This window comes from Magallana gigas, chromosome 2 (genome assembly GCF_963853765.1).
Source record: "Magallana gigas chromosome 2, xbMagGiga1.1, whole genome shotgun sequence".
Taxonomy (NCBI): domain Eukaryota; kingdom Metazoa; phylum Mollusca; class Bivalvia; order Ostreida; family Ostreidae; genus Magallana; species Magallana gigas.
Genome location: NC_088854.1, coordinates 28,500,354 through 28,521,296, shown reverse-complemented (window position 1 = coordinate 28,521,296; position 20,943 = coordinate 28,500,354). Strand labels below are relative to the sequence as shown.

Below are 20,943 nucleotides of genomic sequence, written 5' to 3'. Positions count from 1 at the left end.
GACGACGACAAAAAATTCAAAAACATATAAAATTCAGATAATTTCCCATCATCTGTGAAAAAATTGTTCAGATCGGTTGAGTAGTTTTCGAGAAATCGCGTGCACAAAATTTGGAAAAAAAAATAATAATAAACAGTACGAAAACAATAAGGTCTTCCGTTGGAAACGGAAGACCTTAATAAAAGTAAATGCATGTAAGGAAGTAAATGAAACAATAAACGTTAACCTTCCAAATACTACTTTTATTGAAATCAGATGAGTATCAAATTTTTCATTTATTTAAAGATTGTGTTTTAAGTGTGTTTATGGACTGAATTACATTATTTACATATACATGTGTTTTTAACAGAATATATAAATTTAAAATACATATTTACTAGATTGTATTGTAATGACATAAGCGTCAGAACCGGAGGGGGGGGGGGGGCTAGGGGGGGGGGGGGGGCTTAGCTTAGCCCCCCCCCCCCCCCACTTTTTTTGCTAAGTTAGACCTAACCATTAGGCACATAGGAGAATGGAGGGTCCCCCCCCCCCCCACTTTTTTTTTCGCAGGAAACATAATTGTTCCGTAATGTATGTTTGAAAGATTGAGAAGTTGGAGTCAAAGGAGAAAAGAAGAAAATTAAGTAGGTAAGATTTTTGTTATTGGAACTATAGGTATCTCCCCCCCCCCCCCCCCCCCTGTAGGATTTTCATGATTTGTGGGGGGAAAATGCTATTGCCGGAAAAAATTTTTGTTTTGGAAGTAAAGGATTACTCCCCCCCCCCCCCCCCCCCCCAATGGATTAGGATTTCATGATTTTGGGAATTAGGTTTTTTTTTCTCAATATTTCTGAGGATCAGTCTAGCCCCCCCCCCCCCCACTTTCAATTTGCTTCCGACGCCAGTGAATGAAATATGATAAAGTGAGCATATTTCCGTGGTTTTGACGAGGATACATTACAAGCAATTCTACAAAAGAACATGTATAAACATTTTAACTAAATACCTAATTATGCTTAGTACTTTTTAAAAACCACGATCAGTTAAAGGCTATGTAAAATTGGCAAAAAAGTGAGATTCTTCTATTCCTTATCTCAGATGTGTCTTCCTATGCTAACTTTATTTATCATATTAAAAACAATAAAACGTATAATTCATAAATAATTTTTTTCCCACAATTGCCATCAAATAGCGAAGCGTAGTGGCCTTGGGTTAGAGGATTCACTACAGTTCTGTAAGTCATGAGTTCGAATCTCGCTGACGATTGGAGCTTTTAAAATTTTTAACACTTTTTTGGGGGTAAAATATTAAAATTTATTATATTATTTAAAAATTCTAAACCAGTCATGAGTTTTATTTATAATGTACTCTTATCCACATTAATATCGACAGATATCTCATACCACCTTATGTGTTATGAATGTAATAGATGAAAGGATTTTAAAATGATCTATTATGAATAGATTCCCAAACATAAAATATTCCCAAAGATGAAGGCGTAAATAAGTATTTTGAATTTGTTGATATTCTTAATAATAAGGATATCAACCATATTTTACATTATCCCGATGATTACAAAATGTCTTACGAAAAGGATGTACATGTATTTACTTGCATGATTCATTATAATGGGAGGAAAATAGACATGAACGAAATAAGCAATCTAATAGATGATGGACGTAATTTTTAAATATAGCTTTCTACTTCATAACCAAAGCATTCATTACAAAGGTGATAAACGATGACTGTGGTTAAAAACCTGTATACAACAAATATCACGTACAAGTTAATAACATTAGTTCTCGGACTTTTGCTAACAACACAATTATGAATAGTTTGTTTGCAACTTATGAGAAAGGAAATTAATTGTACATTGGTTGGAAATGAGATACACAGATTCCGGTGTCAGTGTATGTTTTATGTTTTGCTCGCACGTCAATTTACATTTTGATCAGTGAGCGGATTTACATTTCTATCAAGAGATACTTTATAATTATCTGGCAAATAAAGTGATGCTGTATCATACTTGCTTCATTTCACCCCAATAATCAATGCGCGAAGACCATATACACAATACAAATTACATATAAAGTGATATTCATAAATTCATAATATGAACTTGGTCGCCCATTATGAATTACAAATGTTGCAAATCATGCTTATAAGATTTCAGTTTACATAGAGAGAGAGAGTTCATTTTCATATTGATGGAAATAACTGCAAAACATTTTACATAATTGAATTATTAACTGTTTATTTCACATACATATACAATACTTCTGAGCAAAAAGAGATACAGCGAGAATAATTATATGGAGGTGAAAATGGCTTTGATTTTCAGCTAGGAAGGCAATATTATGTCAATGGCTACCGCCAACATGTAAATGACAAATTGAACGAGCGATCGCCTAGAACACTGGTGATGACGCAAGAAATGGTTGTCATAGAATGTCGGCCGGAATAATTTAGGCAGCCGGAATATGATGGTGTTTGGTGAGTTGTTATTTAGACGTGGAGGTAGTTTACGCTAGCCACATCAGTAGAAAATACAGCGACTCTCGTGTGCAATGTTACAATCATGTACAATTTATTTTCATATTGGCAGTTTATACATGGACGTAGAAATACTCCCTAAACAACTCCTTTACTACGGAGTTTCAGTTCCTTTTTTCGCTCAAATCACAAATACATGTTTAAGTGAAATTCTTTTTAAAGTGGTTTACATGCATATACTCTTAAACTAAGTGCATGGAAACCCTAGAAAGTTAATATTCTTAAAATGATAATGAATAGAAAATTTACGCACATTTACTTATACTGTAATAAATTAAAAGTAATAATGATCTACTATATTTTGTGATTCAAAGCCTGTAACTAAATCCATCCGATACTGCTTCATTTGAAGTACATTAAAACGGATGTTACTTACCGCATGAGCAAGCTGGACGAGGAATGTTGGCGGGGAATGCCGTCAAAACTTGAACTTTTGATTTCGTGGCGTACCTTTGGGCGATTCATGCTTGCAATGATTGCACTACTCATGGAAACAAATTATTCAAAGTACGAAATGTTACCCGGTTAGACTTGGAAACCTCCAACGTATAAGCAATCGCACTATATCCCTATCGAATACATTTAACTGAATACTTTCCCAAAAATGTTCAACTATTAAAATCAGGATCTTTTGTAAAAATGACCTCCTCCTGGAAAAGAACAGACCGGTGAATTCATTCCGTATTTATAACTGAGCCGCACATGTGTTGCGTAGGGAAAATAAATTCAATATCATGAACCACGTGGAATACAACGGTCCACACAGAGCCTTCAGATGGGCAATACTCGGCGGCGTGTCGATATTTCTACAAAGGCATTGTAACAGGTTCAGTCGTTAATGATTCTCTGATAAAATACCCTGATTGTGGCTTATTTAGAGACTGTCACCGAGAGAAACGGTATCTATGTGCAAAATGTGTAACAATTTACGCTATTTTTATGGAATACTTCCTCGATGTGGTTCCCGTTAAGAGAAGACAATCAGCAATTAAATGAATGGACTTTATTTTCCCTTAATCTCCAACTCACAAGTAATGAAATTGCTTCAGATTGACTACTTTATATTCATTTGATTTTAATAATAAAACTTTGTTCTTATTCGCATTGAATTGTTGATAGTTGTTGGTTTGCTATCGATAATTATCTCTTGTTTATCGTAACTGAACATATGTTATCATTCTGGCAATATATTGTTCACCACAAATCACTTGGTATTTCAGCTTTACCAGCTCTGTTAATAGAGCATATGAGGTTTATTCTGTTTCTTAATGTTTTCTCTGAACTTCACAAAATGTATCCTTCTGGGTTTTCCCTTTAATTTCGGACACAAAACCATCTAATTTTAAGATTCATTTGAAATAACTGTCTTTGTCTTTTTCGCGTCGGGCAATATTTCGTATTTCGTCCCTCGGGGGCTAATATAATTAAAAAATGAAGATAATAATTTTTCTATTGATCGACGTATCAAAGAAAAAATTGACCGGAAAACTTAGCGCATTGATGAAAAAGTTTTCCGGTCAATTTTTTCTTTGATACGTCGATCAATAGAAAAATTATTATCTTCATTTCTTATCATTTAATTATACATTTTCAAATAAAAAAATGTGAAGTGTCATTGATCAGAAATGTAAATAATGTAAATGAAGCGGCGCGTATGAATACAACACAACAACAGCAACAATATTCAAAATGGATGCGCCTTTAGCTGATGCAGAGCTATTGTGCTGAATTTAATGGATCTAACACAAATAGTGAGTTAAAATCTGAACCGGCTAAATTGAAAACGAAAGGAAAATACATGCGATAGCTTGTGATATTATTCACTGTGCAGAAAAACTCGGTATAAAACTAGTTTTCATGTGAGATCGCTGAAATATGCAACTGGACATAACCATCCAAGGAAAGGCGATCGTGGACGAAAATAGCTGATATATCGACTTTTGTAAACGTTGTGGTAACTAGATAGCCAGTGATGTACTTAAATGGTATATCTGCCGCTTGGAATGCACCGAAGGAGTTGATGCATTAGTTACTGAGTACTCATAGTTTTTCTTTACGACGCTTATTCTGATGACCGATCATCTACGTGTGTAAATTAAAAAAATTATCGTTACCAAATTTGAACAGCAGTGTTACCGTGAAAGTTTATAGGCCTATTTGTTCGTTATAATATTCCTGGAAAAGAAACAGCCAGCCTCGCTGTATATGTTGATTGATCTCAAGCAGACGAAATCGTGAGAAGACGCTTAATTTTCTATTTCGTGAATCAAACAATGTGTTTTGTTTAATTTTGAAGGTTAAACTTTCAAGTTTTTATATTTACAAGGTTGCATTTTGTTTGCTGACAATAAAACAGACACAACTTTACATTTTGTTGACAGTGTTTATCTTGGAAATTCCCATTCTATAAATAGTGTTAAATCAGAACAGTTGAGAAAAGTAGATCCGGCAAAAATTTTATTGATGCAGGTATCAAAGAAATTTTTCAACCAATCAGAAGCGCCGATATCTCATCAAACGAATAAATATTAAATGATTCAATGTTGTCCTAAATATATATATATATATATATATATATATATATATATATATATATATATATATATATATATATATACATGTTATATTCAGTATATTCTCACTATATAACTCTATATAGACGAAGTCAATAATTGTAATATTAAAAAAAATAAATATTGACTGGTCAATATTTTTTTTATATTGACCGGCTTAGAATAATATCTAGAGAACATTCCCTGTATTTCAAATAATCGCCTCTGATTTGTTGATTCGTAAAGGATGACGTAAATAACTCTTCGCGACTCCAAAACAAGGTGACGTCATAATAGACAGTCAGTCAAGGAAAGTAAACGCAATGCGACGGTTTGCTATGATAACGGATATAAGGATTTGCGAATTACTGTGAAGTAAAATCAATTAGAACATCTGTATGTTAATTCTTACGGTCAGCGGAATATCACCAGTGACCGTTTGATGCTGACGAAAGTTTGGAAATGAACTTTTGAATTGAATTCGTGAATTCTTTGTTGAGCATTCGGGGGCTAATATAATCAATGTTGCCCTCAAACCCAGTCAATATTTGTATAATATATATATATATATATATATATATATATATATATATATATATATATATATATATTTCGTTAGTATTGTAACTTTTGAACAAACAAAATATAATAAATAAAAATAATCGTTTATGAAAATACTAACCGGCAATTTTCATTAAAGCCGACATAAATTACTAAAGGAATGTTTATATTACTTTTCGCTCCTCGTAATCAACTGCCATTGGTGTACATGTTTATAAACCCGTTGTTAGAGTTACGGTTAGTTGCTTTCCGATCTAGACAGCATGAACTATAGTTTGTATAAATAAGTTTAAAAATTCAAAGGTAAAACAAGAAAATAAAATCTTAAGTAATTAAATGGGTATTTGTTTTCTAAAAATAACTGCTAATGCACTGGAATTTTGTTTACAGGTGCTGCCTTTATTTGCATGCACATCGAACACCTGTGTCGCTCATACAGATTGTACAATGTCTGCACCATATTGTAGACCTCAGAAGTGAATCTAACATAGGAAAAAACGATGATAAATCCATGATAGTAACATCTTGTTGTTTCTAGTTTAATCAGTTTCTAAAAATAAACAGACCCTTTTCTGAAGGTCAATGCATAATCTTTTACTGTGTATGGTTTGCGCATGTGTGGTGATATAACAGTAATAGTAGGACACAATGAAACGTTGGACAATGATCGAAACGTTCTGGAATATTGTGCCTTGACTCCAGGTCGTTTAGTCTTCCATCCAATAATCCTTACCAGTGCAGTGGTAGTCATGTTTTCTTCATAACGCGTTTCTACAATTTTTTGCGTCTTATCTAACATGGAACTAGAGGTACTGTGAGCAAATTCACGAATAATACTCCCGCTATAAGAAAATATAATAACTCAAGTGTTTCTCTATTTGAAACATATTTTAAGGTCACGGACAACCTTTGTCAAGTTTTCGCTTCTAATCATTTTCCTTTACAAAACCGGACCTAGACAGGAACTACGCTTTTTTTTAAATCTTAGATCTTGCACAAATGACTTGGATCGAACCATGACACACCCTCAGGTTATCAGCATTCTTAATATTGTGTGAAGTAGGAACTTCCATTGTGTTCCCATATGAGAATGTTATAGACCAAACACGAATTATGCATTTTTTCCTTCCAACGACCTTGAACTTGCTCAAATGACCTTGGGTCAAAATCCTGACCCACTGTCAGGTAATAAACAATCTTTCTTTGAAGTACAAGGAACTTTCAATGTTTCTCCATAAGAAAGATATGGACCGGACAAGATTGTAGACATACAGACGGACAAAGTGATTCTTATTTTATTTGCATGGGGATATAAATATCTTACTGCGCTGAAACATGTGCTTACCCTTCTATACATTATATCGAATGTGTTTAGCTATACGCCTATTTGAGGAATTCCTTATTTACTATGGAGGTGGTTGGAAATGAAAGGAGAATTATGTGTCAAACTGTTCTATGAATTCACATCAGTTTCAACTAAATTCACATATCAAGTGAAAATTTAACGCACATAAATATTGGGCAAGTAAGTTAATTTCTTCATTTATTTCTAGACAGGAACAATATTCTCATTTTATAACATATGTTTGAAAATGTTTCAGTGAAGTATCCTCTCCCCTGATTATAAAAAAAAGTTAGTTGTGGCAACGAAAATCTAAAGGCTTGTGTATAGTTCTTGATTGTAATGAGCTTAAAATGCACTAAAGTCTTAAACCTACTCAAATTGGAATAAACGAAAGTAGCTATCGAAATACTAACATTTTCTGTCAGTTATCCAATTTCAATTATCATTGTTTCATATTTGAAATTGATTAGTGCTCGTGAAAATCAACGTAGGAGCAAGGCTATCGATACATGTTTTTTCTTTTACAGAACTCTCCTAGTTGTCATTCGAACCACAGGGGCGATTAAACAAAAACCCTTGAAACTTTTTTTCTTCAAAAGTGAATGCGTAGTGTAATGTTCACTAACCCAATAAATCAGGATCTTTTATTAGAACCAGGGATATCCAAATGCGTCAACGCTTCCTACAAGCTTACTTGTTATCAATGTTTCCTGAGCAGTAGTTGTCCCGAGAGAGGAAAAATGTCAAAAAGCTTGGCCAAGTGACGTAATTGTAAAGGTGGAATTTAGTAAAAATCGTTGAAATAACTACTAACTGTGGGTGAAATGGCTACTCAGCAGCATTAATTGAGTCAGAGAGAATATTGCTCTTACAATTAAGCTTAATTATTCAAGTTGTCACACCTTCTTTCACTATAGGCGTTTTCTTCACTGTAAAATGTATCATTACATATAACCCTTGTTTTTTATTCCATTGTTAAGCTAAAAGTTTAAGCAAACATTTTTTTCTGCTGGAAGTGTAATTTTTCTTATTTAGTTTTAATCCTAAAGATGTTTAACCTTATCAGTTATTATTCATTAATTTAATGCACGAAATCTTTACTGAATACAATGAACTTTGTAAGACAATTACATGAAACATTCATTTATTTATTCCTTTCAAAAAACATGATTTCGATAGGACCTCGCTGTGCGGGTGCCAAGTAATAATCAGTATGTCCATCCGTCTCTCTGTCAATATATAGGATTTGTCTGGAGCATTTCTACTTTGCCTTTGACGAAGGTGAAATCACTCTTCACCTATATTTGTCTGTGGGGAAAGGGTGTTCAGTGGCCAGCGATCAGTTTTCTGGATCAAAGGCGAAGTTCGATAATTTTGTGTAAAATCCTTGTTTGAAATATATTTATACCCCCGCTCCGAAGGAGAGGGGGTATACTGTTTTACCCTTGTGTGTCTGTCTGTCTGTCTGTCCGTAACAAAAATTTCTGTCGCATTTATCTCAGCAACTATTTATTGCAGATGCTTGAAATTTTAACACGGTGTTTGTTAAGTCATGCCATATCGTGGGATATATTTCTGTACCAATCGGGTGTCAACTTTCTGTTAAATGACGACTTTGTTTATTTTTTGCCAAAATTTGCAAACAAATTTCCGTCAAAGAATTCTCTGCAACTATTTATCGCAGATGCTTGAAATTTTTACACAGTATTTGTTTAGGCATGCCATATTGTGGGATGTATTTTTGTACCAATCAGACGTCAACTTCCTGTTAAATGACGAGTTTGTTTATTTTTTGCCAAAATTTTCAAACAAATTTCCGTCAAAGAATTCTCAGCAACTATTTATCGCAGATGCTTGAAATTTTCACACACTATTTGTTTAGGCATGCCATATTGTGGGATATATTTTTGTATCAATCGGACGTCAACTTTCTGTTAAATGACGACTTTGTTTATTTTTTGCCAAAATTTTCGAACAAATTTCTGTCAAAGAATTCTCAGCAACTATTTATCGCAGATGCTTGAAAATTTAACACACTATTTGTTTAGGCATGCCATATTGTGGGATATATTTTTGTATCAATCGGACGTCAACTTCCTGTTAAATGACGACTTTGCTTATTTTTTAACCAAAATTTTCAAACAAATTTTCGTCAAAGATTTCTCAGCAACTATTTATCGCAGATGCTTGAAATTTTCACACATTATTTGTATAGGCCTGCCATATCGTGGGATATATTTCTGTACCAATCGGGTGTCAACTTCCTGTTAAATGACGACTTTGTTTATTTTTAGCCAAAGTTTTCAAACAAATTTTCGTCAAAGATTTCTCAGCAGCTATTCATCGCAGATGCTTGAAATTTTAACACACTATTTGTTTTGGCATGCCATATTGTGGGATATATTTTTGTATCAATCAGACGTCAACTTCCTGTTAAATAATGACTTTGTTTATTTTTTGCCAAAATTTTCAAACAAATTTCTGTCAAAGATTTCTCAGCAACTTTTTATTGGAGATGCTTGAAATTTTTACACAGTGTTTGTTAAAGCATGCCATATTGTGAGATATATTTTTGTACCAATCGGACGTCATCTTCCTGTTAAATGAGTACTTTGTTTACTTTAGCCAAAATTTTCACACAAATTTTCCTCAAAGATTTCTCAGCAGCTATTTATCGCAGATGCTTGAAATTTTAACACATTATTTGTTTAGGCATGCCATATTGTGGGATATATTTCTGTACCAATCGGATGCCAGCTTTCTGTTAAATGTCGACTTTGCTTATTTTGCATATTCACATCAGAGCGGGGGTATCACTAGTGAGCATTGGCTCACAGATATCTTGTTTCTATTCATTTTACCATGTCCAGTTGAAACATTCTAAATGGAGTGCTGCCAATGAAATGAAAGTACTGATATTGAACCAATCTCTGAATTAAAGGTCAGGATGAAAAATCTTATTTGTAAAATTCATTTTATTGTCATATGGTGACTCTAATTTTGACATAGTACATATATGATTCTTTTGTAACTACCTTTAAGTAACATCTCAATGTCCTATGCATCTCATCTCAAAATATTTGAAAACCCACAATTTTGCTATATATTTGGAGTATTACAATGTAGATTGGTAAAATTGATTCATTTAAAAATTAAGAAAACCCCTCCCAAGGATAGCGTTATTCTGTGTATAGATGTTGAAAGGCGTACGATTTTTACTTTTTCTTTTATGTTATTTCTTAAAACGCACTCCTACATGTACAAAGCTTCATTTTAACTGGCAACTCTCACCTACCGTACAACAAAAAAACGTTTAAAAATTAAATTTTCTTTAAAAAAGATTAATATTTTTTCTTTATTTTATTTGTGTCCAATCTTATAAATAATATTAAAGAATTTTCATTAAAAGTATGAATAAACTGCATTTTACTAAAATGCGCAAAATTATGCGCAATGAAAAATAAACTCGGCCTCCTTAACACACTTGTAAATTTTAGCGCATTAAGTCAAGGACACTTTTAGTATACTTAATTCGTGGACAGTTGTCCTATTAGTGCAATGTTATTAAAGATAACGTACTGCAATAATTAATCAAGGATCGACTTAACAACCGCAATACCAAAATATATAGCCAACAAACACTAAAAAATAATTAGTTAATGCTAGACAAGTGTTATCTATTACTAGAATATAAAAATATATCAAAAGTTGAAAATTTATTTTATTTTTACACATTTGGCTAAAACGAAGCATGATCTATGCCCCGATTTAAATAAGATATTAGGGGACATAGGTTTTTCCTACATTAATTCTTCAGCCTTGCCAAAATTTTATCTCTTTTTATATTGCTTATTCTTTTCTGTAAAAGTTATCTTGAATGCGATATGAGAACGCCTTTCCGCAGACAAGGACTATTTCCTACTTAAATATCCCCGATATCTAATATCTAAATAGCCAAAAGCCTAATTTTTTCAGCATTCAGAATTTTATCGCATTCTTCAAAGGACTCAACATATCTCTTTGAAGTCGCAACAGGACATTTCACCTTCAGTGAAACTCACTTTGGAATACAATGCGCCAACAGACTAGTAAGACAGGAAACTATGTAAATTATCAATGCTTGCCTTCGTGTCTATCATCAGAGATCCCCAATCAATAGAGAAAGCCCCCAGAACTAAACTGTTTCTATGTAGGTCATCTTTCGATAATAAACATCCCAAAACATCCTTTCATCAACTTGGAAGACTAAATTGAAGGCAATCACAAGTGATCCAGTCCTGTGTAACCTCTAACGGCTTTCTTAATGGGTTTTTCTGTAATTTTCCTTGATTTATAGGATTTTGACATCAACAAGTACTTGACTGATTTTCAAATATTTTAAAACTGACACACTCTACACCAGGCGCTTTCATTTAAAACTACAAGTTTGCATCTTGTAAAGACCCTGTCAAATTTCAAAGTTTTATGGTAAATCATTGGGTTTTTTTTAAATTTGATTTATCCTATCCTACATGTTGCAAAGTATGATATTCCTTTGTGTATGTGTAGAGTTGTTAATTTCCTGTCATATACGAGGTCCAAAACCTCCTCGACACGTCCCCCCCCCCAAAAAAAAACAAACAAACAAACCAAAAAAATCAAAAAATTCCCAACACACAAAACAGAAACACCCCCTCCCCCCAAAAAAACTCCAAATGTAATTTAGTACCGAGTAGTTTCCATTCGCCTTCATTCAGTTAGAAATTTGATATTAAAAGCTCTTGAACTGTTGAAGTCTTCGAAACGCGTACTTACAGCATGCTGTGTGAAGACACTTTAAATTTTCAGATAACCTGAGTCACTCAGGTGACCTATTAATTGTTATGTCTTCGTCCGTCGTCGTTTCGTCCGTCGTCGTGCGTCGTCTGTCAACAATTTTGCATTTTAAACTTCTTGAAAATCATCGAGCCATTTAAGACCATTTTTGGTTTGAAGCATTTCTATAATAAGAGATAATTCATGACTTCATCAACCCTGTGTCCACATTGGCAGGGCCAAATATGCAAAAGAAAAGGCTAATTGTCAAAAATCTTCTCTACTCCCACTTTTGTGGTAAAAAAAACCTAAATCTTGGTTATAAAATCCATTAAGCCCTCTAAGAAAATTGTTAATATATTCATAGCCCCTGGGTCAGGGGGTTCAACCTGGGGTTAGCGAAAATATATTAAATCTTAAAAAATAATCTTGTTATTATACCCAGAAAGCCCTCTATCTAAATTTTGTAACTCCTAGGTCAGGAGTTTAGGCTGTTTGGGTAGGGCAAATATGGCAACATAGTTGAAATTATTAATATTTTCATTAATTTTTCTTCACTTTCATTGTTTTTGGAGATAATCTAATAAGTTGTTATTAATTCCATTCCGTTCTCTTTTTAAGTATTGAAAATCACTGCCCCTGGGGCAAGGGTTAAAGCTTAATATTAAGGGGACAAATATGAAGAATTTTGTTTTGTCGAAAGAAACAAAATTATTAGCTAATAAAATTAACAATGGTATCTTTTCACCATATTTTATTTCCATCATTTATCGATTCTTCAGGTGAAACAGTCCTTTTTTTGTATCACGATGTATTGCTATCAACGATTCAACAATAAACGCACAAGCCACAAAAATATCAGATTATGTCATTTATCGATTTTGCGGCTTTAGAGAAAATATAGTGTCATTATTTTATTTCAGATACCCTGTGTCTCCAGAGCTTTTCTCTCACTCTGATTTATTTCATTGTTAAAGATTACTGGTTAAAGCGCCAGGCAATCTGAGCGGTCTTCCAGAATTTGTGTTGAGGCAGTTTGCAAGACATTATTTGTTGAGCTTCCGTGGTAGGGAAGCAATCATACTGTCGCTAGGTCAGTTTGCCTGGTCGATAATAGTATTTGCAGTGTCATTTATTAAGGTTGTTTGCTTTGCTTTATTTTTGTCGCTCTGTGTTATGGAGAAATGAAAACAATACTGAATACATAATAATTATAATAACAAGTACGTTTCTAATTATATCACGAGTAAATGATAATTTTTGTATTAATGTAGATTTCTGAACACGGTTGTCGTATTATAGAAAACAGAACATTTTGTTGACATTTAATTTGAATTCACACGATGAGTAATTCGGATACCTATCTTCCATTTAAGATCATTGTTTAGAGAAGTACATATTAAATGCCATTTTTACAAAAACTGCTGCAATTCTAAATATGTTTCAATCCGCAGACACTGGAAAAAACTCCCAAGTTTTGCAATTGCAAGTTACTAAGTTCAAATTTAAGGTGGTCCACTATACCTTGAAATAGTTTCCCAATTCAACATATAATTACTTGATTATAATAGATAGCATGATGCAAACATTTTGTAAGAATTTTATACTAGTATTCAAACAGGCGCAAAAATGTTATTTCGGATTTCAAAAATATAATTTTCGAACATCTTATTCACTTATTAATGAACAACAGATATCTGTTTAACACTTATGCCCCCCTCCCTTGGAAACATCTGCGAAAAAAATGATCGAAAACTTCAAAAATTGAAGTTTTTCTAGGTCCAAGGCACATAACTTTGTCAAAAATGCTTGATTGTACCCAACATTAATATTGACCTAGATATTAATAAGAATAATCTGTATAACAAATCTTTTTTCAGTAAGTACAACCTCTGCGAAGAAAATGAACGGAAACTGCAAATAATTGGAATTTTTCTAAGTCCAAGGGGCATAACTATGTCAAATATTTCTCGATCGTACCCAAAATAGAACTTGACCTAGATATTATAATGATTAACATATATACCAAATTTCATTTCATTATGTGCATCCTTTGCGAAGAAAATGAACGGAAACTGCAAATAATTTGGAATTTTTCTAAGTCTAATGGGCATACATGTAACTGTCAAAAATTGCTCGGTCTTACCCAAAATCGAACTTGACCTCGATATTATTATGACAAATTTATATACTAAATTTCAATGCAATATGTACATTCTCAGAGAAAAAAAATGACCGGAAACTTTTGGGGACCGACTGACAAATAGCCGCAAAGCAATATGCCTTCCCTTCTTTGAAGAGGGGCGTATAACAAAAGGACCAGGCAGATTCGAACTCGTGAAAAGCGGTTCACAATTACGATACTATAACCATAGAGCGATGATGATATTCAATAAAATCGATTGATAGAAATAATTTAACAAAACGTTTAAATTGCCCTCTTCTAACGTAGTGTCCTATAAATTATGAGTCGTGTTGTAATGACCTTTTTTAATTGAAAATGACGGTAAAAACACTATTTCCCACTATTTCTAACTTCTGAACAATTTTATCTCGGTTACCTTGGAATCATTCCTATTCGTGGGGATCAATGTTCGTGGGTAGACAAAATTTTCATGGTTCGTGGGGATGTAATTTCGTTGCCGTTGGAAGCAGGTTCGCTCTTTTCATTTATTATATCGTGACCTCTACATTAAAATTAGTATAACGATGAACTAATTTGAGTTGAAGTTATTTGTAATATCAATTATCATGTTTTGCCTATTTTGTTATCAACCATTAAAAACTTTTATAAAAAAAAATTGTCTACTTCAAGATCTTTTATAACTTCATAATCACAGAATTTTACAATGATGAATTATTAAATGTGAATATGCAAAGTAATATAACTCCATTAACTGTTACATCCCCAACCCTAACTCATGCCAAAAGGATTCATGGTATCTGAAATTTTCATAGACAGCTTCAAGTAAGTTCTCATATCTTTTATGAAAATACAAGAGATGTATAAAGTAAGTAAACTGTTTAACATAATATTAAGCCTAACCACACCAATTATATAGATTAATTTAACATTATGACTATTTTGGCCCCAACCTTGATTCAAAATCCCTTCCCAAGGAACATGGAATTTTACAATTTGGTAGAGGGCTTCCTTCTCTACATAATTATGAATTTAGTTTTTCTTATAGATGAATGGGAGTGGATAAGAAATTTTTTGAAAGTAAAATAGATTTTCTAAAATAGAACACATATCAATTCAATATTGCCATGTGACAATTTACCATGCAGTGTTCTAAATTAAGTTAAAATTTTTAATGGATTACAAACGGCAGTGATCCTAGATACAAACACATGTTTAATATATGGTCATAGTTACACCCTCGCTTCAACTTCTGCCCCATGGCCTGACGATCATGAATTTTATCCAATATGAACTTAATAACATTGCATGCCTTTATCTCCCAAAACTGTTATAGTACAGAAGAAAATATTTAATCAACACGATTTCACAGGGGCCATATTGGCCCCTCCCTAGGGCCAAATCCCCTGAACAGGAAGACCATGAATTTCACACTTTTGGTAAAAGGCTTCTTCGACATCCTAACCATGCATTTAGTTTTTCTCGAATGTATATCGGGGAAGAGAATATTTCATGATTTTTTACTATATGGCAATATAAGCCCCACCCTAGGCCCTGGACCCCTGACCCAGGGCCACGAATTTCACAATTTTCGTAGAGAGCTTGCGCGGGACATCTAGTGTATTCAACAAAAACAAAAGAACAAATAAGAACAGAGCAAACATATACATATTTGCTTTCAAATGATGTGAAAGTTATGTTATGCCATTTATTTAAAACACTAAAAAACATGTCGATAGAATATAGATACCAACTAATACGTACTAAATGAAATTTTTTCATGGAAAGAAAGCTACTTTATCAGCAGATGGTGAAATATCTTTTTTATTTCAAAAATAAATACCACTCCTTTAGACAATTGAGGAGGTGTCTACACTACGTTAATCATTTATTTAATAATATACAAAACTAACAGACGTGCAAAGTCAAATCAGTTGAGAAAAGATATTGACAATTGAATCAATATTCGGGATGCAGTAATAACTTTATTACGCTAGGATAATAGCTGATGAATCAGGTATTTTATTACCCTTTCAAGAAGAATAGTACTTGTTTAAAGGCTATCATACCTTTTAAACCCTAAATAAAACATTTCTTATTGTTTTCTTTTCTGTTATCAATGTCATTTATCTACTGTTTACGCAAGGAGCCCCGTCTTTAATGATCACAACCATTCATTATCTAATAGCACCTGATTTTGTGGGAATCAATGAATAATCACCTAATGACGTCACTAGTCACTGAACATTAACGTTTTTCAATATTGTTGGACAATCCCTAACAGAGTGTGGTATTACCCTGTCCGATCTTTAAACCTTAAATGGCAGGAAAGCTGTGTTGGTTAGAAATTTCTGAACTCAATCCTTCCTTTTATGCTTTGATTATGCATTATTTATAGGACATCGTCCAATTTCTTGTTTTATATTCATTAAGTTAATGTTCAATACTCTTCTGAGGTAGTTAAACAACTGCCTTTAATTAACAAAAACAACGTCGTTGAAAAATTTCAGAGATAAACCACCGAGCATTTTATATCCTGACTGTTTAAATTAATAAAAAATAAAAACAATAAATATTTGAAGTCTTCATTACAACTAAAATTCCAGTAAAAGATTGCAGTACCATCTAAACTATATATATATGAGCCCTTGTTAATATAAAAACACAAGCGGCCCATGGGCAACATTGCATACATGAGGAACAATAGGTATAATAAAATCAGGTTAATGGAGTCAAAATACAGACTATCTGGACAATGTATAATACACGTAGATCCTGTATAAATAAAAATCCATTTCCCCATGGATATTATTATGTTTATTATCAAGTCCTTTTTCTAACATGATGATTTAATAGTCATATCACATGTTGAGCATTGCAGTTCTCAAAAAGATCCTAAACAAATTGTTTAAAACATGGGATATAAACCAACATCAAACTCTGAACTCCATCTGATGCCAAAGAATCATCCAAGGACCAAAGTCTAAACAATTTTAAAGAATCACCTGCCTGATTAGTTTCTAAGAAGATTTTGACAGGTTTACTCTATATATTCATATGTAAAAATTTGAGCGCCCATTGCTGACCCTCCATTTTTTCGGGGGTAATGAATTCTACGCCACCGGAAGATGCTTTCACACAAGTTTCATTTTTCCTGGCTGATAAGTTTCTGAGAAAAGGATTTTTAAAGATTTACTCTATTTGTTCCTAGTTAATAAAATTTCGACCCCTCATTGGGACCAAACACCACCCCGTGGGTTATGATTTTTCACAATTTTAAATTTAAACTACATGAGAATGCTTCCACACATAGTTTAGCTTTCCTTGCGATATAGTTTTTAAGAATAAGATTTTTTAAAAGTTCTTAATTGTTTTCAAATATTTCCTTTTAATTTCCCCTTGAGAAAAGCCGTGGTCCTTGATTTTTTTCAATTTTGAACCTCGTTGCCTAAGGGTACTTTGTGCCAAGTTTAGTTGAAATTGGCCCAGTAGTTCCTGAAAAGATGTTGAAAATGTGAAAAGTTTACGGGCAGACACACGACAGGCAAAATGTGATCAGAGAAGCTTACTTGAGCTTTCAGCTTAGGTGAGCTAAAAATGAGTATTATTTTAAACGCATTGAGAAACATTAAACTTCAATAACATTATGTACATCATAGTATAGAAAGCCAGTGCTTGCTCTGAATTTCATCAATACTGTTGAGCTTTTGTCTCTCAGCAGGACGTGACCATCCTCTAGACATCGGAAGTTTACTTCCCCTGAGGCCTTTGTAGTTAGTTCTAGTCATAATCGATTATGTAATTAAGTAATTAAAGGATTAATAACCTCTTCCTGGAACGTCTTTACTTGTGCATTATTACAAAACACATCATTTTATTTACACGATCAAAAGTTGGAAAAATCTGAAATATAAATGTTTACTACTTAAATTCAAATCACGTTTGCTCAGCGTGAGGATCCAGATTAGAACGACTGCTAAATTAAATGACTTATCACTGAGAACTGTAGTATCCGGATCCAATTTTCATTAATCATATATAGAGTTAATTGAAGTATAGAAAATCAGAAAAAATTAAAATTGTGAAATTTAAGGTATTCAGTGTATAATATATAGCGATGAACCTTTTTATTTTATCATTTATTGCGTAAAAACATTGAAAGTAAAATGAACCAAATGCTCAAGACTGACGAAATATAAGAAGCCAACCATTTTGCCCCTAAACATTTTTTAGAGTTATCTTCCTGTGATGAAAAGAAGAAATTTTAATATGCTATTTTCTTAGGTTGCGTTTTTTCTATGGTGACACGTTAAAAATGATACAAGGATTTAAAATATCGGACGAGTCATTTTTAATTAAGGTCCAAAATAAGATCGTACATTAAATACCTTTTATGAGAATAAAGACTACATAAAATGAAAGAAGTGTTTGCTTTGTATAGTTAAATGCTTTTTTTTTAAAAAAATTAATAGAACTTATTGATTCGTTTATGTTTGTTTACACAATTAACAATATACGTTGTCAATTTAAGTCAGTTTAATGTTTATGTGGGCATTATATTAATGATTAAAACGACACTGAAGAGATATTGCATATGCTGTTGAATTAGGCATGAGCCTTGTTGATGCAAACAGTCAAATAAACGGGTATTATGAGTTACCTGTAATATATGTGTTATACTTCTGGGCCCTGTATGCTTGTTTCTGGTTTATTTCTCTAATCTGTTCTGTCAGATATATTTTGGATATTATCAAATAATTTTCCATACAATCTAAGTAATAGATTTCACCTATTTACATCAGCAGAAATGCTAGAATCAGGCTTCTTTCAAAGAAAAAAAATATTCGAATTATATATAAAGTAAATTCTCTATTAGAACACGCATAGAAAAAAGCTTACACATCATGGTTGTATTTTGAAAAGGGAACCGTATGGTTTCATCCACGATTGCTTTGGTTTATTCATGCCGCATTTTATTCATCGATTATAAACCATTTCCAAAACATTTTAAAATCGAATCTCCATTATTTTAAGCGAATGCCAAAGTCGTAATACAATCTAACCCGCCTTGCAGTCGGAGGTATATCTTAATATGAGGCGAAATAACGCAATACCCTTCTATGTAACGTTGATTTTATAAACAAACATGTACAATTTTTACTTGGAAAATAACTTACCAAGTAATTAACTAAGTATTGCATTTTCCTTTACATACATGTATTGATCATATTATCATGAAATTTTACTGCAAGCTTTTGATGAAAATGAATCTATTGCTCATGCACTAAAAAGTCAATTTAAGTTTATCCGATTATATTTTGGTTATAATTTCATTGAATTTTAATACGCATTAATAGTTTAAGATATAAACAGAAAAAGAATCGTTACTGTTTATGTTTGACAAACGGAGACAAAAACATTCAACTCCTTAAAGTTATTGAGTCGTTAAAGCAATAACATGTTTAGCGGGCTGGATAGTTGTGGTCATTTTTATAATAATTTAATTCTGGTTGTAACGCGGCATTTGATTGGATAGAAAAATTTAGTTAAATTTGTATAACCTGGTTTGCACGACACAAGACACGTCACAATGCACCAACGTACTAATTCACTTGACGTTACGTTTGAATTTTGAACAGATTTATATCATTTTTAAAAGTAAAACGGACTCAATTTGTACAGCAAATTCCAGAAAATCAAATTATAAGGAATGAACTCAATATCTACCCAAGTTATACTCGTATAACCTGGGTTGGAGGAATTTACGCTTTTTTATAATCCGCGAATATACTCGTATAACCTGGGTTGGAGGAATTTACGCTTTTTTATAATCCGCTTCGCGGATTATAAAAAAGCGTAAATTCCTCCAACCCAGGTTATACGAGTATAACTTGGGTAGACATTGAGTTCATTTCTTAATTAATTAACTATATTTATCTCCCTCAGAAGAGGAGCTATGTATTAAGAATAAAAAAAAAATCTAATTTCAAAGCTTTAACGTTTGAAATCTTTCTTTATGAAATACTAGTTTATGTCTAAAGAAAACATTCTGTAAAACTTTTAAAATAGATTGGATTGGTTATTTGCTGACCACCCAGCCTCATTAACAAATGACGTCATCATGAAGGTGACAAAAAAATAAAACTGACCATATGAAGTTTTTTTTTAACAATTTTTTTTCTCATAATATTCTAATTTATAAAACATGATTATAATTAAATTAGTCTATGTCGTAGTTATCATATTTTAAAATTATACTGAGACTAGCTTTTTCGGTTTTGTTTTCCCTCGAACTGAATTGTCACATTTTCACTGACACGTGACAGCCGGATATATAATGTCCGTCTAGTGAAAACTAATATTCGGCAGTGCTTCACTTACTCATATAAACAATTCATGAATTTATTTAAAAAAAATAAATAAATAAAAAAAACACCTTCCGTAAGTTCTGAAAATATTTGGAGTTGTTGCCCTTTGAAAATTCTTTTTAATTACAATAGTTAGCCTTTGAATTCTTGTCACATTATTGTGTCTGAAGTAGCGTCGATATTTTGTAAACCTAGGCGGAGGAAATTAAGAAAACTTTTAAAATGAAATAGCAACAAAACATTGTAACTGAAGAAAAGTACAGCGAAGATTTTCAAAGACTATTTGACAGATGAGAATTTTGAAGAGTTTGACTGTTAAACTAGACTAGATATAAGGACACTTTTAAATGGAATTTTGAAGATCATCTGTATTTAATGTTTCATTTGATAGTCTTTGGGAAAACCATTTATTAGGTTTGTTACTAAATAATTAGATAAGGAATAATTCGGCGCCATTGATGGTGAACTAACATGTTTCCTTTTAATCGTGAATAATTTAATCGTGGTTGTTTTGAGGTAAAGTGATGCGGTCACAGGGACTTCTAATTAACAAAATTATACATTTCTATCAACATTTTTTGGTAAAAATTGGGTTGTGGGATTGAGTGCTGCACGACGATTGTAAAAAAAATATGTATATTTTCT

General features: G+C 32.6%; 1 protein-coding gene across 3 annotated transcripts in view; it reads right to left on the bottom strand.

The window, feature by feature from the left end:
- The window catches only part of LOC105326741 (GTPase-activating Rap/Ran-GAP domain-like protein 3), a 122,979-nt gene that overhangs the window by 78,647 nt on the left and 23,389 nt on the right, over positions 1-20,943 (bottom strand). Inside the window, exon 1 of one of the 3 annotated variants that reach the window (XM_066075977.1) lies at positions 2,912-3,485. The exons of the other annotated variants lie outside the window; for them this stretch is intronic. Coding sequence (XP_065932049.1) covers positions 2,912-3,024 — 113 coding nt within the window. The 5' untranslated portion in view covers positions 3,025-3,485. Of the gene's footprint in view, positions 1-2,911; positions 3,486-20,943 lie in introns of those variants that run through there. 3 annotated transcript variants of the gene reach the window in all.